The following is a 21,455-nucleotide window of genomic DNA, read 5'->3' on the forward strand; positions in this document are numbered from 1 at the left end:
GTTCTATGAAACACACTTTGGGGGGGCACTGGATTCTATTACTCCTGCAGTGTTCAACTAAGTAGTTCAAAAGTCCAGATACCAATGATTTAATCTAGAGGCAATTACATAGGCCCCAGGGTGGTATCTAACAGTCAGGTCATTTCTGCAGAGCTAGTTCAGGAATGCTGGTGTGACACCCTAAGGCAATTTTAGAACATTAAGGGAAGGGCAGTCTAATGATGATGGATCAAAGGAGAAAAAAAATCATTTCTGAAATCATGGAAGAATAAAGCTTCATCCCAAGCGTGTATTCACACACTTTCAAATGCACAATGAAATGTTGCCCTTTCCAAACCTTCTTCATTGACATAGTTGTAAGAGTATTAGATCTAGCAATAATTCAGTGGGAAAAAATCCGGAAAATCAAGATATACTTGGCAAAGGAAAAAGTGATCACTCCCTTATGTATCCTTCATTTTATTGACAGATATCCCAATGATCCAATTCAATAATGTAATCAGTTTCCCAGAATTACTTCTGATAGGATTGAAATGATGCCATCATCCTCACGCAATCCCGTTTGCACAGAATGTATGTGGGTTGAAATCATTGCAGTTGTATGAAATAAGCCTTGTTTTAAATCATCCACATTGCATATGCTCCTTCCACTCTAGAAAACACTCTCTGTAATTCTCTTATTATAGAGGTAAGATTCAAGAGGCCGGTACCTTCCATCTACGGCAAAGAATAGAACGTAGCCACTAGTTACTGCAAATGTGTACATATGTGTAGTCACATTATATTAGAATTAGACTGACTTAGACTTCAGAGCTCAGTGCCTTGGGCAAGTTGGTCACATAATGTAGGTCTTGGGAACTAGCTTTGGAGTTTGTAATGTAAGTATTGTCTACTCCTTTAATGAGAGGATTGCAAATACAGTGAGTTTTCAAAAACATTTTCCCTATCTTGTCTCCCCCCCCGCCCCCCAAGTCCCAACCCATGTTAAGAGTACAGATTGCCAGTGGGGCAGCAGTGGCGCATGGAGGAGACACTAGATCTGCATTTGGTGTCTTGCTGGGGGCTCATAAGCATGTGGTCATTCATTCCCACGTCATTTCTAAAAGACTGTAAAACCGTCCCAAAATTTGGCACCATGGGCCTATTGGCAATGCTAACTCAGGCTGGGGGATCTGGGCAGCCTCATGTGACAATTCCAAAGCTTTGGCAGTACTGTTTAAGGAAGCTTCACATGCAAACTTCTCAAATCAATTTGCCTAAAGGCTAGATTCAACTTTTCCCTTGTCCCTAGAAAATGAGCCACAGGGCACCCCGAGGGGTGGGGGGGATGTCTGCAGACCCCTAACAGCTGGACAAGGGGCAGAGAGAGAGCTCCAGGATGGGGGAAGGAAGCAAAGCTCTCTGATTTTAGACATAACTCTTAATCAAACAGCTACTATTTTGCCTAAAATGTCTGTCTTTTAAAAAAAAATCTAAAAGCCAAAGTGGGAGGAAAAGAGGCAGAAAGAAAGGGAGTAGGAAATACACACACTAAATGGTTAAATTCAGAAATGAATAATTCTACAAAGCAAACTGTAGAAGACACCCGGTAACCTCAGGTGGAGGAGAAGGCGAGCACTGCTGCCCTCAGCACCACGAGGAAGACCCTGTGCAGGTGAAAAAACACTAATTTCCTGTAGCTTTGATTGTTTGTCCTCACCAAAACATGTCTGTTTTCATTTTAGACAGTAGCAATGATCATGGAATTTAAAAATCTCTTTCCCTTGTCAATATGAATTTTAGGGTTAAGTTAAAAATAAAAAAGGAAATGGGACTGTGTAGCATAAAATGCTGAAACTGCTTGTTCCTTTAGATGGTGGGCATTGGTAACTCTCCAGAGTCAGAATGTCCTAGATCTCCAAGCAAGTTCAGGCCACCTGGCTTGCCCATCCCATCACTGAGCACAACCAGCCTGTCTCCTACCTTCCTCTCCTGACCCCTGCCCCAAATACAAGAGTTCACGGTCTCTCATTAGGCAAATATTTCAATCTAAAATGGTGACAGATATTTTGTACTAGAACATTCTATAGCTAAAAAAAAAATAACCAGGGTTCTAATTCTAACATGGAAATTCTAATGTTATAGTTTATAAAAGTGAGCAAATCGCTTGGGAAACCATTATTAATTCTCATTGCAGTCAAAGGATGGTGAGTGCTTGGAGAAATCAAGACAGGCTGCAGCCCTTGGCAGCCACAAGGGGATCTTTCATCCTTCCAAGCTCTCCCTTGGAATCTGCTTCAGGAAAGCTCCACAGTTGAAGAAGGGCGGGGGAGGGAGGGGCACTGTGGGCTGCAGGTGGCCTGTGAATTGGACTTTTGAGAGGCTCTAACGACAAGGGCCCACTTGAGAATGACAAAACCAAGCGGACACCTTGACATTTCAGACACAGAGGGATGGATGGGGACACAACAAAAATCTTGTCTGGTTTTTAGAGCCACCTCAGTCAGGCAAATGGGCTGACCCGGCACTCTCTGTCAATTAATTTACAAAATACTGACACTGGAAAGATGACTTTGGTGACAGGACACGGAGAGCAGCAAGCTTGGCCCCGAAATAACTCTGAGCCACTTAACAATACAAGCTTGATCTTGAATCCCTGCCGGCGTGGTTGCCACGGAACGCAGGGCTGTGTGGAGCGGGTTGTGTTTGCCTGGGGAAAGCTACCTGGTGGGGACAGTGATCTACAACCAAATGTTACAGGCAGCTGCCTTTCCACCATCAAGAAGAACCACATGCCAGCATTTTGTCACCAAATGCCCGACCACGCTGATAATGGTGTACTTGGCTTCAAGGAACACACACACAGTTCCAGGCTGTGCTTATCAAAACACCGCTTAAAAGACACTTGAAAGTTACTAGGGCCGGGGGGGGGGGGGGGCAAAAATCCACCCAAAAATGGCCGCTGGAGCTTAGTTCAGGGTGGTGACCGTCAGAGCTTTCTCTCCTGATGCAAACAGCAGATTTCCCAGGGGGCACTGTGACTTATTTGGCCTCTATTTCCCTCTATCTACCCTTAAAGACTGAAGAAATTATGGCATTGTGATTTGCTTTATTCATTTCCTCTAATAGGTTTCTTGGTAAGACAAAAAATCGTGGTGTCTGGTGGTGAAGTTTCACAGCTGCCTATTACATAATGTAAGGTAGAAGCAAAAGGCTAAGGTCATGCACGATTAGGATAAACACACAAAGACGGGTCAGGTTGTACCCAGGGTCTATTTCAGTAAGAAAGGAAGCCAGGGGAAAAGGTTATGTCTGCTGTACAGGCGGCTCTCACCCTCCCCACTTCCCTCCGTCTCCAAAAGCAGCCACGGAATAATAAACCATTTCAAATCTGTGTCTGGGCAGCCGCTGAGCAGAAAAGCTGGGCTCAGGAGGACAAAGCCTCCTCGGGATGGCTCTGCCTCTCAGCAGCGGGCATCGACCCGTCCGCCCAGACTCACAGCGGCTGCAGCAGCCTATCTCCCACAGCTCTGGAGGTCTGCCCCATGCACCGCTCCAAAGAGAGGACAGAGTCTGGTGCCTGGAGAATCCTGGCAGAGGTCTTGAAAAGATCCCCAAAGGGGAGATGACACATACGCCGTTCGCGTCATACATGTGAATCTACAGCTATATATTTATACATGTGGAACATCGAAGGAAAGAACTGGGAACACATGAAGAAACCATTTTCCAGCCTCTCAGCTATGCGCCAAGAGCACTCTGTGTTCATTACTGGATATAGACCTATGACCCACAGGGAGGGGAATCCCACGTCTAGGTGGCTGATCCTAACTGAAACTCCCACGCCTTTCACTACATTAAAAGAGACCAGTGTGTTTGGAGTCCTTTAGTCGAAGGCAGCTGAGACCCGGAAGGGTTCACTGCTCTTCTGTTTTGCTGCTATTCCTGAACTTCACCACCATGACCGTTATATTGTCAGGGCAGCCTCTGTAAAATGACTGTAAAACTATGCTCTTAGCCCCAAAGTGAGGTTCATCCAAGCGCTCCTTGATAAATCGAACGGCTTCTTCATTGCTGAAAGCATCCCAGAGGCCATCTGATGCCAAGATCATGAACTCGGGCTGAAGCTTGTCCAGGTCAAAGGTCAGGATATCTGGGTCTGGGATGACCACATTGAGATTTTTCAGCGGATAATCCCCCAGGGACCGAGACATGGCCAGGATTCCCTGGACCCTCCAGGAGCCATTGAAACTGATAAAACCACCTGCAAAGACAGAATGAGCCCATTAGCTTGAGCGGCCAATATCTCACACACATGGTATAGTCTGGGGGCATGTACACGAGGCTCACCTCCTGCGTGTGTCCCCCTCACCTCCCCCCGGGCACTGCCAGGAAGGAGTAGCCTTCCCACCACATGACTTGGGGTTTCACACACTACCAGGAGATCCTCATGTCCTCATGCCAGGCATCTTAAAAGCTCTGAGGAATATATCAGTACAAATACTGAGGGTAGGAAGATACATATAGGTGAGGGCATTGGTTTTAACTTAACAACACCTTGGCGCCTCACTGACTGACACTAGGGAGCCCTAAGGTAGGGATTCAAGGACAATGGCCAAAGAGTGCTGAAAGGTACAAGGATGTGCACAGGACACCACCACCGGGCTACTTCATTTTAGCTTGAGCCACCCATGGGTGCATCTAGATCTCCAAACAGCTCCCCAGATAGGACTGGGATTAAAGAAGGATGTATGTTATCCCAGTGGGGAAAGGCTCAGGCTCTTAGGTTGGACTGTGCAGATTTGATTCTTGGCTCTGTCATTTCGGATGAGAAGCCCTAGCTTTCTGATTCTAGGTTACCCTGGCTACAACATGAGGACAATAAGAGTACTTATTCCACTGAGTTGTGAGAAATACAGGAGTTATTCCTTATAAAATCACTTTTCATAGTGCCTGCACGTCATATGCATTCCACGTACTCAGTGTCATCTACCACTATTTTTTCTCTAAGGGAGCTAGAACTTTGTTCATTCACATATTATTTGTCAGATATCTATTAAATGCATACTCTGTGCAAGGCAATTTGCAGGCTATAAAGTTACAGAAGGTCCGGGTCTTCTTCTAAAGAAGTAGATAGTCGAGCAGAAAGGAGAAGCTACATGTATTAACAACTGTGAGCACAAAGTGGCATTCTTTTGGGAAGAAACTAGTACCTGCTCCGTGCTGTAGTCAGATGGAGGAGGAGCAATGATATCTGGTTGTGATGATCGGGGAGGAGTGAACAAAAAAGTGGGGCTTTGAACAATGGGTAGGACTTCTGTGGGCAGGGATGTATGAGAACATTCCAGAAAGTGTGGTCTAGCAGGCAAGGGCGTGAGCTCTGGAGTCAGTGTCCTGGGTCTTGGCTCTCGTCTCACCGTTCACTGGCTGTGTGTCCTTGGGCACACACGCCTCTTTGAGGCCCTGCTTCCTTGGTTGTAAAATGAGGGTAATGTTAACAGCCTCAGAAGGTAAGTAAAGAGAAAGCGTACACAAAGAACTGGGCTTGGCTCCCAGCACAGAGTGAGCAAACAATAAATGGCAGCTGGTATCATTGCTATTGTTGGAAACAACAAAAGGAGTGAAGACAGAAGGACCAACATGTAGTTGGCCCAGATTGGTCGCAGTGTATTGTGACGCTAAGCAGGACAGGAAAAGGTCCCTGAAAGGAGGGCTAAGGTCAGAGAAAATACACACAAAGGAAATAAAACCAATCACTGTCCCTCAAGCCTTGCTATAAAATACACCCTTGACACATGCTAGATTAACCTCCTTGGAGACAGTGTCCAAATCGGCTCTATAAAGCGTCCCTGGAGGGTGGGGGTGCAGGTGGGGGGTATGGCAGGAATGAGAAGAGAGGATAAAATGGGAATGCCATTTTAGAAGGGCATGTGGGATGCTAAAGTGACATTTCCAGGTATTGTACGTACATCCTTGCCTGTGCTTCCACAAGAAGCTAACGGAATCTTAAGCCCAGGGTCACAGCAGGTTCATGGGGAAACAGTGTCTTTGTAAGTGAAGAAGCCAGAGTAGTGCTTGCCACGCATCAGAGCTTGACAGACTCCTAAAGCATCATTTGTTCCATCCCACCAACAAAAACCCTGACTAAAGCTTTCATTAAAAATTATTCTGCATCTCAAGCAGATACTGAAGCAGGAGGTTGTAATAAATTTCAACACTTTTTGACTCAACAGGAAGTCTCCTACTGTGAAAACTCAAATGTTGATTAGGTTCCCGGCAGAAGCTGACCTGTAGAGACCGAGAGTCAGCCGCAATTACCCTGGGCAGCAGGGGCCCGTTCTGGTTAGAGACCAGGGTACGTGAGCTCCCCTTGCGCAGCTGGCACAGCGTGCAGAGCCTACATGCTGCAGCTGTCAGTTTGGAGACGGAGGGATCCTTCCTTTCCGTGGGCAGAAAAGAATTCCCCAAAGTGAATCATGAAAATGTAATCAGCAACTGATAATCTTCTTTCAAGTCTTTGTCCTGATGTCACCTTAGTGAGGCCTGGAGTGACCACCTCCAATACTCCCCATTCCCTTGCCTGCTTTATGTCTCTTCATAATGGTTATCACTTTATAATATACTAGATAATTTCCTTATTTTACTTATTTATTGTTAATGGATGTCTACTCCATTCCCCATCCCATCCCAATTCCAAATATAAGTTTGTATTCCTAGTCTCTAGATGTTGATAAAAATGAATGAAAAAAGGAGACCCTGACCCCTGCCACCCCACCAACCCCAGAATATTTACTTATGCCAGGCACTGAGCTAGATGCTGGGAGTATAGAGAGGAACAAGACCAAGTTCCTGCCCTCAAAGAGCTCACAATCAGGAAGGCAGACCAGATAAGAGAGCCAAGTGTGTCTGTACATTGTGAAAGGTAACCCGACAGGTTAACCACATAGGCTGTTGGAAAAATGAAGGGGCACCAACCTAGACTGGGGAAACCTTTGGTGCAGTGACAGAGAAGGCTTACCAAAAGGATGCCCTTAAACTGGGTCTTAAAGGACAAGTAATTGTTACCCACTGGCTGGTGGGGATGGCGCTCGCCAAGGCACAGAGCTAGAAGAAACATGGTTCCTTTGGGAAACAGCTACTTTAGTATGGATGGAGGGAAATGAGTATGGGAAGCAGGAGCCCAGAGATCCCATTAGCCTTTTTTGGTGGGCTCTCCTGGATCTTTGGCCATGAGGAAGGGCAAGTTCGGCGGCCGTTTGACAAGAAATGTCACAAAGTCAAGTCTCAGCTGCATCCGCAGCAGCCTCTGTGCTGATCTACAAATCATGAGTTAACCGAACATCATATCCCCCACAGGCAATCCAAGCAAGCCGCCTGGTTCACCGAACAGGATGGCGGCCAGTGCTTGGAGGCGTGCACAAGCTCACCAGCTCTCTTTATCCTCTTTCTCTCCTTCAGTTGGTAAGGCTTGTGATCATGAGAGAGAGGAATGGCATTTCCGTCCTTGTCACACAGGACCCCTCTCGAGTCACCCACATTGGCCACCGTGAGGTCCTTATCTGATAGGAGAGCGATCAGACACGTTGTACCTGAAAAACCAGAGAGAAAGAGGCACTGTAAGAGGTCAGTGGTCTGGTGAGATTCGGCCATTTCCTGTTGTTACTGGATTCTTCAGTCATTAAATCTGCTCCCGCTGGGTGAGAATTTAACTCCAGACCCTCCAGAGAATGACGGCTGTTCACTTCAACAACACTGATCAAATCTGACAGTCAATTTTCTTAACCATGTTAGGATATTACTGAAATAGGCTAAAATAACATCATTTCCCCCAAATCATTTTTGTTTCTGCTCCTCTTAATTTAAACACGTATCACATTTAAAAGGATTAGGAGAGAATCAAAATCAGTTTGAAGGTTCTGACAATTGATATATGTTTTTGGCTTCTCACTGGTGCCTCATTTCTGTGGAGTCCCCGTTGAAAGTGGGGAGGAAAGGGGTTGCATGGGCTCCTCAACTGGAGGGTCTGGAGGAGGCAGTAAAGGACAGAAGCTAACAGCCCAATCCAATGGCACCGTGAGGAGCTGCCCATACAAACTTGCCTAGACAAAGTCTAACACAAAGACTGGTAGCCAAAAACTGGTCAGCTCCAGGGTGTGATGGGGGCAGCCTATAAAGGCAGAAGCAGAAAAACCTACAGTGATGACAGAAATGAGATCTAGGTAGATGGCAGATGGGGTTAGGGAAGTCGGAGTCAGAAGGGGAGCCAAAATGATGGCCCGCTTACCTGGAAATGATACAAGACACAAAAGGACAAGCTCTTTGCAAACCCTTCTTGAAATGAGAATGGATAAAAGCAAACCAAGGATGGACAGTCTGGTCCACCTGGGGCCTGGCCTTCTCTCCTGCCTGGTGTCCTCTGTCCAGTTTTTCCCTTTCTCCCTCCTCCCTCCTGACAGTGTCACTGAGTATGCAAATGCCTGCTGAAATGTACAAACCAGTAAGCTGTTGCTTCAAACTGTTAACACCTTTGTTGTGAAAACTATCCATCAATGTCTTCATTAATATTTTCCTCCTCATTTCGAAGGTCATATTCTATAACAGAATATAAACTGCGTCTAAACAGCTCTTTAGCCTTCACAGAACAATAAAGAAGATTGAATTCTTAAGTGGACATAAAGAGTAAATACAGGTCAATATCAAGAGCAGGGAGAATGATTAGAATATTTAGCATATTTGGGTAATATTTTAGTTTGAAATTCCATTCTTATGCCTATTTCACTCAAAACTGCCTTGATCAGAAGTGGAAATACATGAAATATTGGTTAACTCTGGATTTCTGATATGAAAAGCTTTGTGAAAGAAAAAAAAAAAAAGACTAATCTTAGGGATTCCAAGCAAGCTGCAAATCTTTTGCCTTTAAAAAAACACCGTAAAAATGAATATGTAAACACAGAAACAATTCATACCATTAGAAAGCATTATTCTATTTTTGCTATTAGCTGCCTTTTGGTTTTCAACCATTCTCACTTTGTCCTCGAGCCACTGATTGGGTTAACTTGTCTAACACAGTCAGAGACTATAAGGCACATTCGCAAAGTCTGAAGGTGAAATAGAAACTTTCTTGAATATTGCATGGCTTGGAGGTAGGGCATTCATAGACCTCTTCGAGCTGTCTCTTTGGCCCTCTTCACCTCTTTCCTTACTCTGCACACTCTGGGAGACCATGTTTGTGACCTTGGCCTCCACTACCACCTAAGCCTGTGCCGGGAGCCTGGTTGACCTTCCTGAGGTCTGGATCAACTGGCATGGAGATGTTTCGATTTGCCTGTACTGCTGGGGATCCAGGGAAGGGCTCTGTGGCTGCCCTGTGAGAAGGGTGGGGGGATCCACCTGGCCCTGGGCCCTTTCCCCACCCCATTTCATTACAGCAGCTTTATACCGATCTGTTAGCTGTACTGAGCTGCCACGATAAGTCTATTCTTAATAAAAGAGGGAAGGGAGAGGTCATTCCTACAGCTAGGAAAAAAAACCCTGAAATGTAATCGCATATGTGATTAAGAATCACTGAAGGCTTTAAGCAGGATGGTGTCATGATGAGATATGAGTTCTAAAAGATCGTTTCCGTGGCAATATGGAAGATAAAGTGGAACCAGGGAGAAAGACAGAGATAATGAAGATCGGAATTAATGTAGTAAACAGAGATAGAGGGTAGGAGGCAGTTTATTTAAAACCTGAAAGGAGAGGTCATAGAAAGTGAAGGAAATAAAGGAGAGGGGAACAAGTCTAGGGTAATGTCCTATTACCTAGATGGGGGGGAATTGGGTGCTCCGTAGACAAGGACTTCAGGGGATGTCTGCTTGGAACTTCTGGGAGAGGCTTTCTCTCTCACTGAAGGAGACACAATGAAGAAAATGACCTACTTCTTTGGTGCAGTGTTGGCTCAGGTGTTTCCCAGAACTGTGGCAGCCATTTTGAATTATGAGGTGATATGCCTCAGGGTCAAGGCACTCTGCTGCCGGTAGAGATATGCCTGAGTCCCTAAGATATCACAGAACTGCTGCACCAGCCTGAAACAGACTTGTTCTGTGAAACATCAAATATCTTCACTGCTCATGGCTTTTTAGGTTGGATTTTTCTGTGCCTTGTAGCATCCTAACTGGTTCAGGGACTTATGGTCCAATATGGGGGTCTATGGGCAGACTTCGAGTGGCTGCTTTGCTTTACTCACATATTGTTGCACATACTTAAGACTCATGGCCCACCAATTCCTTTGTCAAGGACACAATTCCATTGTGTCTGTGGGTAAACAAGATCTATCTCATGACGTGGATTTCAGAAGTTTACTGCTTTGAAACAGTGAGGACTGTCTCTGTTAGCACTAGAATCTTAGGCCTGGCCAAAACGGGTGAGGCCCAGAAGGTGGAAGGAGAACTGCAGGCAGGTTTTAGGATCGCTGAAATGTCACCATTCCCTCTGCAGAAACCTGCCTGTACCCTGGATTGAGGCCCCAGCACAGTCTTTAAAAAAAACAAAAACAAAAACAAAAAAAACTGCTTTGCTGTAAGCAATTTATCGTTTGGACTTTGCAGTCGTGATTTGCGGTTGCAAGAGACAGTTTATAATGTAATCTTACTTTACTGAACAAACTACCTTGTTGCTGAAAGACTCCAGAGATACATCATCTCCAAAAGAAAATGGACAAAATCACCTTTTCTTTTGCTTGCATGGAAAAAAATGCCTCCCCAAATTTTGGCTACAAGTTTTGATATAAAAGGTTTATTCCACAATAGTACTATTTATACCAGGTCTGACCATTATTACTTACTACCTCAGGCTGTTTCTATGTTAACAATTTAATCTAGAAGAGAACATAATTGCAAATCTGGAAGATATCTTGGAAATTTAACTTACTAACCTCACTTGACAGATTAAAAAAATTAAAAAGGGAATTCACACAGACTAGATTTGATTTCCTAATTGAGTGAGGTCTGGCAAGTTATTTAACTTTTAAGCCTCAGAAAATGGCACCACAATCCAGTTACTCAAGCTAGGAGTCACCTCTGTTTTTCTTGTTTCTTTTTCTACCCCCCTCATTCCTGACATTCACTCCCTCATTAAGTTCTGCCATTCTTACTTCTAAGGTACGTCTTAAACCCTGCCAGCGCTCTTGTTCTCATTGCATTGACTCTGGTCCAAGCCACTGTCCTTTCTAAGTGCTGGTATTTCAGCAGTCAGGTGAAAAAGAGTGGTGGCTAGGTCCTGCATGGTCTGGCCCCCATGTCCAATGTCATATCATACTACTCTTTCCCTTGCTTTCCCTCCCTTCTGCTGCCCAAACATGCCAATCCTTTTGCTGTCTTCTGTTCCCTCTGCCTAGTATATTTCCCTGTGTTTGACACTGGCTGACTAATGCATATGGGATGTCTTAGGACGAGGGTGACATCATCAGACATATCTTCTCTGATGGGGTGGATCTTATCTCCTCTTTACTTCCCCCATTGCCCTCATAACACGCAACTGTGCAAATATCTTGCATATTTATTTAAGCAATTTAATTAATGCCACTCTTGCCCCACACAATATAAACTTCACAAGGGTAAAGACATTGCTTGTTTTCCCTACTACAATGCTGAGGCCTAGAACATGGCAGTTACTCAATATTTGCTGAATAAACAAAGTAATAGATGAATGAATAAATAATCACACACTGTCTCTTTGATTCCGATCTGACATAATGCTAAGCTCCTCCTGACTTGCTCTAAACATGTCCACCTAGGTCAATAATACAATGCACACTACCTTCTGGATGCTGCCACATCAGGGAGACGATCAACTATAGCAAAATACATTTCACACATGGATTGAAACATGAGGACTGTCCTGTACAGGTATAACCACGTTCACAGGCACACTGCCCATAATTAGAAAGAGCTTCCTGCCCAGGCGTGTTCCGAGTTCTTCCCTCAGGCCCAGGCTCCTGGTCCAATGGAAATGAAACATGGGTAGGGCTTCTATTGTCACCATGCCCTCCAAAGCTGTGGCACCTTGAGAAGTGATGGAAGTGCCTCATGGTAGTCATTACACGTACATTCCGTGTCTGCTTCTAACCTCAATTTGTATGTGAGCAAGTCAGGTTTCATGTTGTCCTGTTAATTCTTGTCTTCTTTAGGGAAAACCCACAAATGCAAATTAGTCATTAGTCTATTCCTCTATACCAACAATCTTGCCTCTGATTTAATTTCTGGGAGGCAGACAAAGTAAAGGCACACAAGGAAATCTCTTCTAGACTTATCTAAATATTCTGGTTGGGAAATGTTGGGCACTTCATTCCCTTGGTGAGTTGAATTTGAGAAAATGTAAATCCTTTTTTGTTCTTTTAAGTGGACTCACATCTAGCATGGAACTCATGACCCTGAAATTAAGACCTGGGCTGCGATCAAGAGCTGGACGCTTAACCCACTGAGACACGGGGGCGTCCCGAGAAAAATGTAAATCCTACTGGAGGTTAAGTAACTTGCGTTAGTTCGGGCATCTTTGGAAACCCTAGCTATCAATATTTTTAAAGCTTAGTTTAATAAATAGCAAAGTGGTAATAACAATTTGCTCAGGGCTATAAACGCTACTGAGTGGCTCACAAACACGCTTGTAGTTGATTTCCTTACTCGTCAGGGTGGATGAGGGGCAGGCATTATTCCTCTCTTTGAGCAGAAGGAAAATGGGGCTCAGAGACTTTCAGTGTCTTATCCACGGTGACACCACTCAAGGCATATATACTGAGTGACTGAGTGACTGAAAAACCTGGCAGTCCAGAGTGATAACTCTAGTAATAACAATAGACCTTACAACTGAAAATTTTCATTATAATGCCTAACACTTACTTACAATTGTGTAAGTTCATCTGCACTACCCTTTGAGATCAGGCATAGCTGTCCCCATTTTCCAGATGGGGAACTAGGTCTCGGGTAGGATAACAAGCCGGCCAGGTCACATACCTGGGCCGTCTGACTCCACTGTTAACAATCAGCACCTCTTCTTGTTTGAAGCTGTTCTCCTACTCCCAGAAGTAAAGATTTCCATGACCTGTTTCTACATTTCTGTTTTGAACAGTCTCCATCAACTCACCCACTTTTACAGTGCATACCTTGGTGCAAGTCACAGAAAAGTTTGTGAATCAGGAAAAAATGTGATCATGTGATATGAAGTTCCTATGATAGAACTGGGGCTGTATTCACTTAAACGAAGCTGGCACAGTGAAAATTCTCAATAACAAGCAATCAGGAGGCAGCCAAAGCTGTCCGAAATAAAAAACAAGTGGCTGGGATGAGTTGATCTCTTGGTCCTTTTCAACTTTAGTATTCTGCTGCTCTTGAACTGGAACTACAAACTCCAATGCCTCCAGGGAAGTAGGCCAGGTATAAGAAACAGCTCGTGGCCCTCTTGGAGAAGCTTTATCCTCCTATCCTCCTATCCTTCTGAAGGGTTTTCTACTCTAAGAGAGGGCTGGCAGGAGGATAAGGAACAAGGGACCTCGGGTGTCGATGTCAGGTGCACAACACGGAATGTGTGTGGAGTTTGTGGGAAACACACGCGAAGGAGGCAGCAGGTCCTTAGCAGTGAAGGTCACTGCCATGTGAGAATGCATGAACAGTTCTTCAGATTTTTTAAAAAAGTTTATTTATTTAAATAATCTCTACACCCGATGTGGGGCTTGAACTCACAACCCTGAGATCAAGAGTCACACGCTCCTCTGAGCCAGCCAGGAGCCCCTTTCTTCAGATTTTTTAAGGGAAGCCATTACTATGTGAACTCTTCTGATTTTTAAGATTTTTATTTATTTATTTGACAGAAATAGATCACAAGCAGGCAGAGAGGCAGGCAGAGAGAGAAGGGGAAGCAGGCTCCCTGCTGAGCAGAGAGCCTGATGTGGGCCTTGATCCCAGGACCCTGAGATCATGACACGAGCCTAAGGCAGAGGCTTAACCCACTGAGCCATCCAGGCGCCTGAACTCCCCTGATTTTTAAATGTTGGCAGCTTTAATTTAAAAAACCAACCAACCAACCAACCAACCAAAAAGACAAAAACAAAAACAAAAACAAAACAGTGTAAGCCAAACAAAAGGCAACTGTGGCCAAAAGATTCTTTGACTAATTAGACTAACACCCTCTTTTTGGGCCAGGATGATGCCTTCATTATTCATTGGTATATATATATTTTTTTAAATCAGAAAGTCCTTTAAAAGAAAGTGTTTCTTGTAACGTTCATTGTGATATTCCATAATTGTGCTCTGTACACCGCACAGACCCCAAACGCTAAGGGTGATGTTAAATACTGAGGGGACATGAGATGCTTTCACAGTACGTACTGATGGGAGCATCAGTATGACTCAAACTTTGGACTTCGTAAATATATATATTCTAACCATGTAAATATTCATACACTTATTTTAAAAATGTATTAAATATATATATATATATATATATATATATTGGCAGGGTTATCTAGGTAATGAGATTTTAGACTACATTGTTTTCTTGATGCTTTTCTGTATTAAGATGAACACGATGTGTCATTGAAAACCAAAAGGTATTCACAACACTTCCAGAGCAGATCCGCTGTGTAAATAAAGTATATAAGACATAAAACAGGAAAAGCAGAGCTGACAATCTCGGGATAGGTGGAAACAAAGCCCAGGAGAATAGCAGTGACCATGGTGACAGCAGCACTGCCCACAGACAGTTCAAGTTCAGATTCAAATTCTACCACCAGTTACTATCCATCAATGAGTCAGTGATAGACAAGCAAGCCTCAGCTGCCTTTGGATCCCGCACCTCCCCCACCCCCTGTCCAACAGCCTCACCTTATCTCTAGCAGAGCTACCTTCAACTTCTACTCAGAGCAGAACTCCCTGACCTGGTGCCAAAGAACATTACCCTCTATCCTTTGCGCTCCCCACCCCCACTTTCTGTAAGCCCACAGCTGTGATCTAAAAATTGGAGTCACGAGGGGCGCCTGGGTGGCACAGTCAGTTAAGTATCTGACTCCTGGTTTCAGCTCTGGTCGTGATCTCAAGGTTGTGAGATGGAGCCCCATATCAGGCTCTGCTCAGTGTGGAGTCTGCTGAAGTCTCTCTCTCCCTGGGGCTCCTAGGTGGCTCAGCAGGTGAAGCATCTGCCTTGGGCTCAGGTCATGATCTCAGGGTCCTAGACTGGAGCTTCGCATCATCTCTTGCTCAGCAGGGAGCCCGCTTCTCTGTCTGCTCCTGGCTCGTGCCCACTCATGCTGGCTGTTGCTCTCTGTCTCTCTAATAAATAAATAAAATTAAAAAAAAAAAAAAAAAGACTCTCTCTCCCTCTGGGCCCCCTCACACACTCTCTCTCTAAAATAAATAAATTAAACAATCTTTTAAAAAAGATAAAAATTGGAGTCACGAGAATCCTTATTTTCTGAAACTCACTTTGCCACAACATTTTCTTACTCGAGAGACACTGTAGTTTTATTTTTTCTTCGAGTGGGAATAGGAGGCTGGGCAGAATGGGGAAAACCAGGTAGAATGAACATGGTTTGGGAGCCTTGCTTCATAATGCTCCAGGACATGCTTCCACACAATGCCACATATTGACTCCCCTCTGTGACATCAAGTCTTTTGTAAAAGTAAAAGAGCCATTTTTTCTTTAGGGAGCAAGAGATTGGGGGTGGGGTGGAGAAGAGGTCACCAGCAGTAGGGAAGGGGAGGGGGATAAGGGGACATACACACACACACACACACACACACACACAGGTGCATGAGAGAGGATTTCAGCGAAGGTGTTAACCGCTTAAAGGCCATTTGATGTATGCAGCGTAGGAAAACCAACACATTTATAGGATGAGGAGAAATAGGTTTATCTTGTAAAGTTTTGACAACGAATGTTAGCTCAGTAACACAATTCCAGAGCCTAGATGACATGAGGGCGCAGTGAATGACAGAAATTTATTGGTAAGCACCATATTGGAAAAAGAGCAGGGAAGGCAGTCATGAATGATAAAATCACTGTCAGTGGCAACTTCCAGCCTTCACCTCCCACAGCCACCACTGTGCTGAGCCCGGAAATACAGATAAAGTGCCAGGAGTTTGTAGATAAGACTCCCCGGTCTCCATCCCTGTCTGCATAATCTTAAAGTTTGACCTGCCCAGAGCCTGTTCTCCGGTCTTTCTTGTAACAATTAATGCCACGTCAGAGACAGACCTGTCAAGGCCCGTCTGTTGTCTGGAAAACTAGAGTGAGCGCTAATCTTGCCTTCTTTATTCCTGTTCTCTCATCTACTGCCTGAGTCCTCGTAGTCCCGGCTCTCAACTCCCTCAGACGCAGGCCCTCTTCACAGTTGTGTTAATACTCATAGCTGGGCCGGGAGAATCACCATTCATTTGGCTAACTCCATGCTCAAAGTTATTGAATTAATACTAATTAATGATTCATACTAAAAATCAAGAGTTCCACTGTTATGAGTCTTATAGCAGAAATGAGCCTGAAAGTTATTTTACGCCCCGAGAGCCATGAGTAGGAGGTGTTTGGAAAGAGATCTATGTGTGTAGAGAGGCTTACACCAGCCAAGGGCTGAGAACTACCACATACTGACCATTTACTGTGAGTTAGGCCCTATGCCCAGTCTTTGGTATATGTAATTTCTTTAACCTTAACAGCCTATGAAGTATTATTACGTCCATTTTGCAGATGATAAAACTGAGATTAAGGGATATTAGTTCAAGGTCCCACAGCTAGTAGTGGCAGCACTCAACCAGTGTGTTGGCAGAGAGTCTGTTGCTTTCAACCTTGAGGCAAGCTGTTGCTAGCCCATATTTAATGTTTTGTGCAAAGGAGAAAGACGTATTTTCTTCCCTGAGACATTTTACCACCATCTCCATAAAATCACTAAAATACATATTCTGGTTGAGAATGACCATAGCGTGAACGATACCTCTTAGAGCCATGGAGTCAAACCTGCACGACGACATGGGGAACCCTGCTTCTAGGCCATACCCTGCCCCCACCGATCCTGGGAAGAGAGCCAGTACAGGAGAAGGCCACGCAATAAGGAATTCCAGCAGAAGGGCACATGAGAGGGTTTCTGCTTCACAGAGACTGGTAGGAGCCCCAAAGACAACCTGAAGAATGAAATATCATTAGCAACAACTCTAAGGCCACATGTGGGTATTACTGAGGATACATCAAGGACTTCTTCACTCAGGATCTGAAGTACTAGTATGGCAAACTATCTTTACCGGTTTCCAAAGGGAGGAAACAGGGACACACCTGTATATGCAGGGAGGCTTATGGGAGTCCCTGGGCTGGGCACAGACAGAAAGTGCCTGCAAATTGCACCTTTCTGGGTCCTCCTTTGCAACCCAAAGCTGCCTCAACTCTCCCTCATTCATTCCAGAGGGCAGAGCAGCAGGAATAACATTTTACAAGAAAGAGGTCTATTACAAATTACGAATTTTCCATTTCCTGGGATTTTTGCCTGAGCAAAAATTTCCCCCATTGAGTTTGACACCGGCTGAATGTGAGCCAGTCAACTTGATGACAAATTCTATTATTTTAAATCCTAGTGCTATGTAGTTTAATTCTAGATTTAGGTATACTCGGGTTCTTCCTTGGTGAACATATAGTAATTAATAAAATGACTAGAAGGAATAAAAAAACAGTGTATGAGTGCCAGAAAGGTTTTTTCCACGAATGAGGTGTAACATCCTAAGTACAAAAAATAACCTATTTAATGGGGTGGGGAGAGGTCATAATTCCAGCTTTTAGAATCTGATGGAATATTCATTTAATTGTCACACTTCGCTAGAGTTAAAATATAAATGTGTTGTTTGTTTCTCTTGAATGCCGTTTTGAAATTGAAATATTCTTCAACTTTACTTTCAACTACTGTAATAATAATCTTTATTTCACCCTTGAGTGTGGTCTATGGACACCCTTCTAATCCTTCCTTTTCAGTTAAGTATGAACATGTTCAAGAGAGTTGGTTCCTATTAAACTTGTCACATACATTGCCGAGTCTTAGAAAATCCTAGTAGGTCTTCTAGCTATAGGAGATTTCATCTAGACTCGCGGGGCATGACTATTTTGAGGTACAAGTAAGCAGACAAGCTTTTGTAATGCCTACTTCTCCTAACTACCGCTGACATTTAGTTATGATAGCATGCTACTGAACTTAATTTATAATTAAATTATCACATACGGGATCCTCAGTCCAGTATCTTTCAATGATAAATAAAATTAATTTCATGGTTGATTCTTCCTACATAAGCCAGAGAAGCACTGGCTACATATTTTCATATCTTCATGTTATATGAGAATTCTTCAGTGAGTTTTCTCACTTCTCTTTAGGGTTCCCAGCAAATTACAAGTACTGTCTCTGCCTCTTTATGACTACTGTGGAAGTGGATATAATAGAACTTCAGAAATTGAGCTTTACAAAAGGACCTTTGCTTTTTAATAAAAGGCAGAGAGGAGAAAGGTGGAAAGAGAAGAGGGGAGAGGCGCAGCCCGATTCCTCTAGTGCTTTAACCACAAATTACACTTTTTTTAACTTCTTTATCTCTTAGTGTAGAATCAACTCCCATCCCTTTGGTTTCAATTAAAAACAAATCAGGCCTTTCAGTTTATTCAGTTATCATTATTTAAAATACCATAGAGCTATAAATCGATTTACATATTCATGTGTTGGAAGAATGCCATTTGCAGATAGCCACTGAAATTCCTGTCCCCTCGCGTGTACATGACCCCCCTTCATTCAGTTTGTGGCACTTGTCTAGGATTAGGATGCTGTGGCCAAAGTGTAAAGAGAAAGAAGTAGTCATGTTTAGCTTGAGAGCTTTAAAGAGAGACCATGGAAACTCACAAGGAAACAGTATTCTCAAGAGAAAAATCTTTTTGAGTATCCACCAGCCCAGGTTCTGGACTAAACCAGAGGCATATGAAGATGGAGCAAACAGCAAGCTTTCCTGCCCATGAGTCCTCCCTTCCCACCCCCACCCCCACCACTAAGGTTGGCCAAGTGGTGGGGGAGGGGAGGATGGCTGGGAGACAAAGAAGAAAACAGGAGGGAGTCTTTGATGTGTGGGTCTCCAAGAATCATGTGGCGCTTGAAGCACAGAAAACCTAGACCTTGCTTTCCAGGTACAGCCCAAGTAATCATAAACCTTTGTCCCAGTATGGAGATGCAAAGTTTGAATGAGCTCATGTAGGCAGCCTTGTGTGAAGCAGACAGAACCACTGAGAAGTGTTGGGCTTCCCCTGAGGGAGGAATGCCTACTCTCAGCGGCTTCAGAGCTGGGATGAGTGGGCCTTCCAACCACAGGTTCTGGAGACCATGGGTCATCCCAGCAGATACCAGGTCAGTAACAACATTCAGACACTCAGATCACCCTTAGGGAAGAGGGGGAAGAAAACATGAACTTAATATAAGAACCTGAGAAAAATCAGGAAATTATGGAGTACACTTGGAACTAAATAGAGCAAGATTTTAATATCAGACCCAATATGGATTCAAAGTCCAAGTTATATTCAGTCCTAGAGAGATAAATGAAGTTACATCTTTATACGTTTATCTTGTAGCTGTCCAGTGTGTGTGGCTGGATAGACAGAGGATAGGTATCTCATGTCTATTGCACTTTACACATCTTAAATTTTACGTTGGCCTAGAAATTATAAAATTTAACTTAAAAAATACTATAACCAGTACCAACAATGTTTGATAACCAAATGTGACTTCTTCGTCACCTTGTCAGTTATCACACATCTATTACTGAGGAATTCTAGCTGGAAGGAGAAACAGTCTCCAAAGCCGAGTTTGCCCTCGAGAAGCATGCCATTGGCAGGTTCTGCAGTTACACAGAAATTATTTCCAGACGATCTCTTCCATCCAAATACAACATAGTCACTGATCTCCCCATTTAAAGGGACAAAATAAAGGCTGTATAATTATGTTCATTTAGAACAAATAAATAAAACCAAATCAGATTTGGGGCCAATTTGATCCCATACTTATTAACTTTCCAGCTTGCTTTGGGTTCAGTGGACTATGAAACTGACACTAAAGCTGTCTCCAGGCAAGCTGCCGTCCCGGAGATCTGCTAAAATCCTTCTGGCCCTTTTGGGTGCACACCAAAAAGTGATATGCCATCTATGCCTCCACAGCTGGGACAATACCAAGTGCTTGGGTGGCGCAATCAGTTGAGTGACCCCGATTCTTGGTTTTGGCTCAGGTTATGATCTCTGGGTTGTGAGATCGAGTCCAATGTTGGGCTTCATGCTCAGCGTGGAGCCTACTTGGGATTCTCATTCCCTCTCCCTCTGCCCCTCCACCCTGCTCTCTTTCTCTAAAATAAACAAATCTTTAAAAACAAACAAACAAACAAACAGGAAAACGTAACCATGTTTCTTTGTGAAAATGACCCTCTTTCTCCTCTTTCTCATAGATCTATCTCCTGTACCTAATAATAATGTAAGATTGTGTATGTGTGCATGCTAAATAGTTTTATGTTCTTTGTTCCTTATTCAGTGCCTTCGGCATGCAAATTACTAGGCTTGATGCTGGAACAATAAAGATAACAAGATACAGCCCTAAATCCCAAGGAATTTATTGCCTAATGACCAGATGGAAACAGACCTGAGAATCCAGCCTGGAGAATGCTTTGACAGTGCTAGAAAAGCCTGTGTGTGCAGATGGGAGTGACGGCAGAGAGGGGCGCATGGCTCAGTTTAGGGAGATGGTAGGTGATGGGGAGCAATCCAGGGAGGACGATGAAGAGCAAATGAGACCATAGCTCTCTCTCTCTCTTTTTAAAAGATTTTATTTATTTGAGAGAGAGAGAGAGAGAGAGCACGAGAGAAAGCATGAATGGGGGCGGGGGCAGAGGAGAGGGAGGAACAGACTCCCAGCTGGGCAGGGAGTTTTACATGGGGCTCCATCCCAGGACCTTGGGACACGACCTGAGCAGAAGGCAGACACTTAGCTGAATGAGCCACCCAGGTGCCCTGACCATAGCCCTCTCTTGAACATGTAGCAGGGTAATGAATTTGTATTGTCAAAAGAAAGAGGTAAAAAAAGAAAAAGAATCAGTAGAATAAAAATGCATGAAAGGAACAGCTTTCTAAAGGGGATTTCTTCATATTTCATTTTTTGAAACAAAGAACAGAATAAACATTTGTTTATACTCTTTGATACAATAATGCCAATTCTTCAATTTTATCCTAAGAAAATCAGGGATATGGGAGGTACCTGGGTGGCTCAGTCAGTTAGGCACTGGTCTTGGGCTCAGGTCATGATCCTGGAGTCCCAGGATCAAGTTCCGTATCAGGCTCCCTGCTCAGCGGGGAGTCTCCTTCTTCCTTCTCCAATTAATGCTACTGCCTAGAAAGGGACAAGGGATGACCATTGAGGGTGGAGGGCAGCAGGAACAGGTTGATGGTGACATAATTGTTGCACA

General features: G+C 44.0%; 1 protein-coding gene across 1 annotated transcript in view; it reads right to left on the reverse strand.

Moving 5' to 3' along the window:
• Nucleotides 1-1,809: 1,809 nt before the first annotated feature.
• LOC111147755 (protein phosphatase, Mg2+/Mn2+ dependent 1L) overlaps nucleotides 1,810-21,455 on the reverse strand; it is a 309,613-nt gene continuing 289,967 nt past the window's right edge. Inside the window, exons 3-4 of the mRNA XM_022503986.1 lie at nucleotides 7,407-7,568; nucleotides 1,810-4,243 (exon numbers count right to left, since the gene is read on the reverse strand). Coding sequence (XP_022359694.1) covers nucleotides 3,897-4,243; nucleotides 7,407-7,568 — 509 coding nt within the window. The 3' untranslated portion in view covers nucleotides 1,810-3,896. The remainder of the gene's footprint in view (nucleotides 4,244-7,406; nucleotides 7,569-21,455) is intronic.

The sequence above is a fragment of the Enhydra lutris genome, unplaced genomic scaffold, assembly GCF_002288905.1.
Source record: "Enhydra lutris kenyoni isolate GAN:26980312 unplaced genomic scaffold, ASM228890v2 scaffoldscaffold2, whole genome shotgun sequence".
Lineage (NCBI taxonomy): Eukaryota > Metazoa > Chordata > Mammalia > Carnivora > Mustelidae > Enhydra > Enhydra lutris.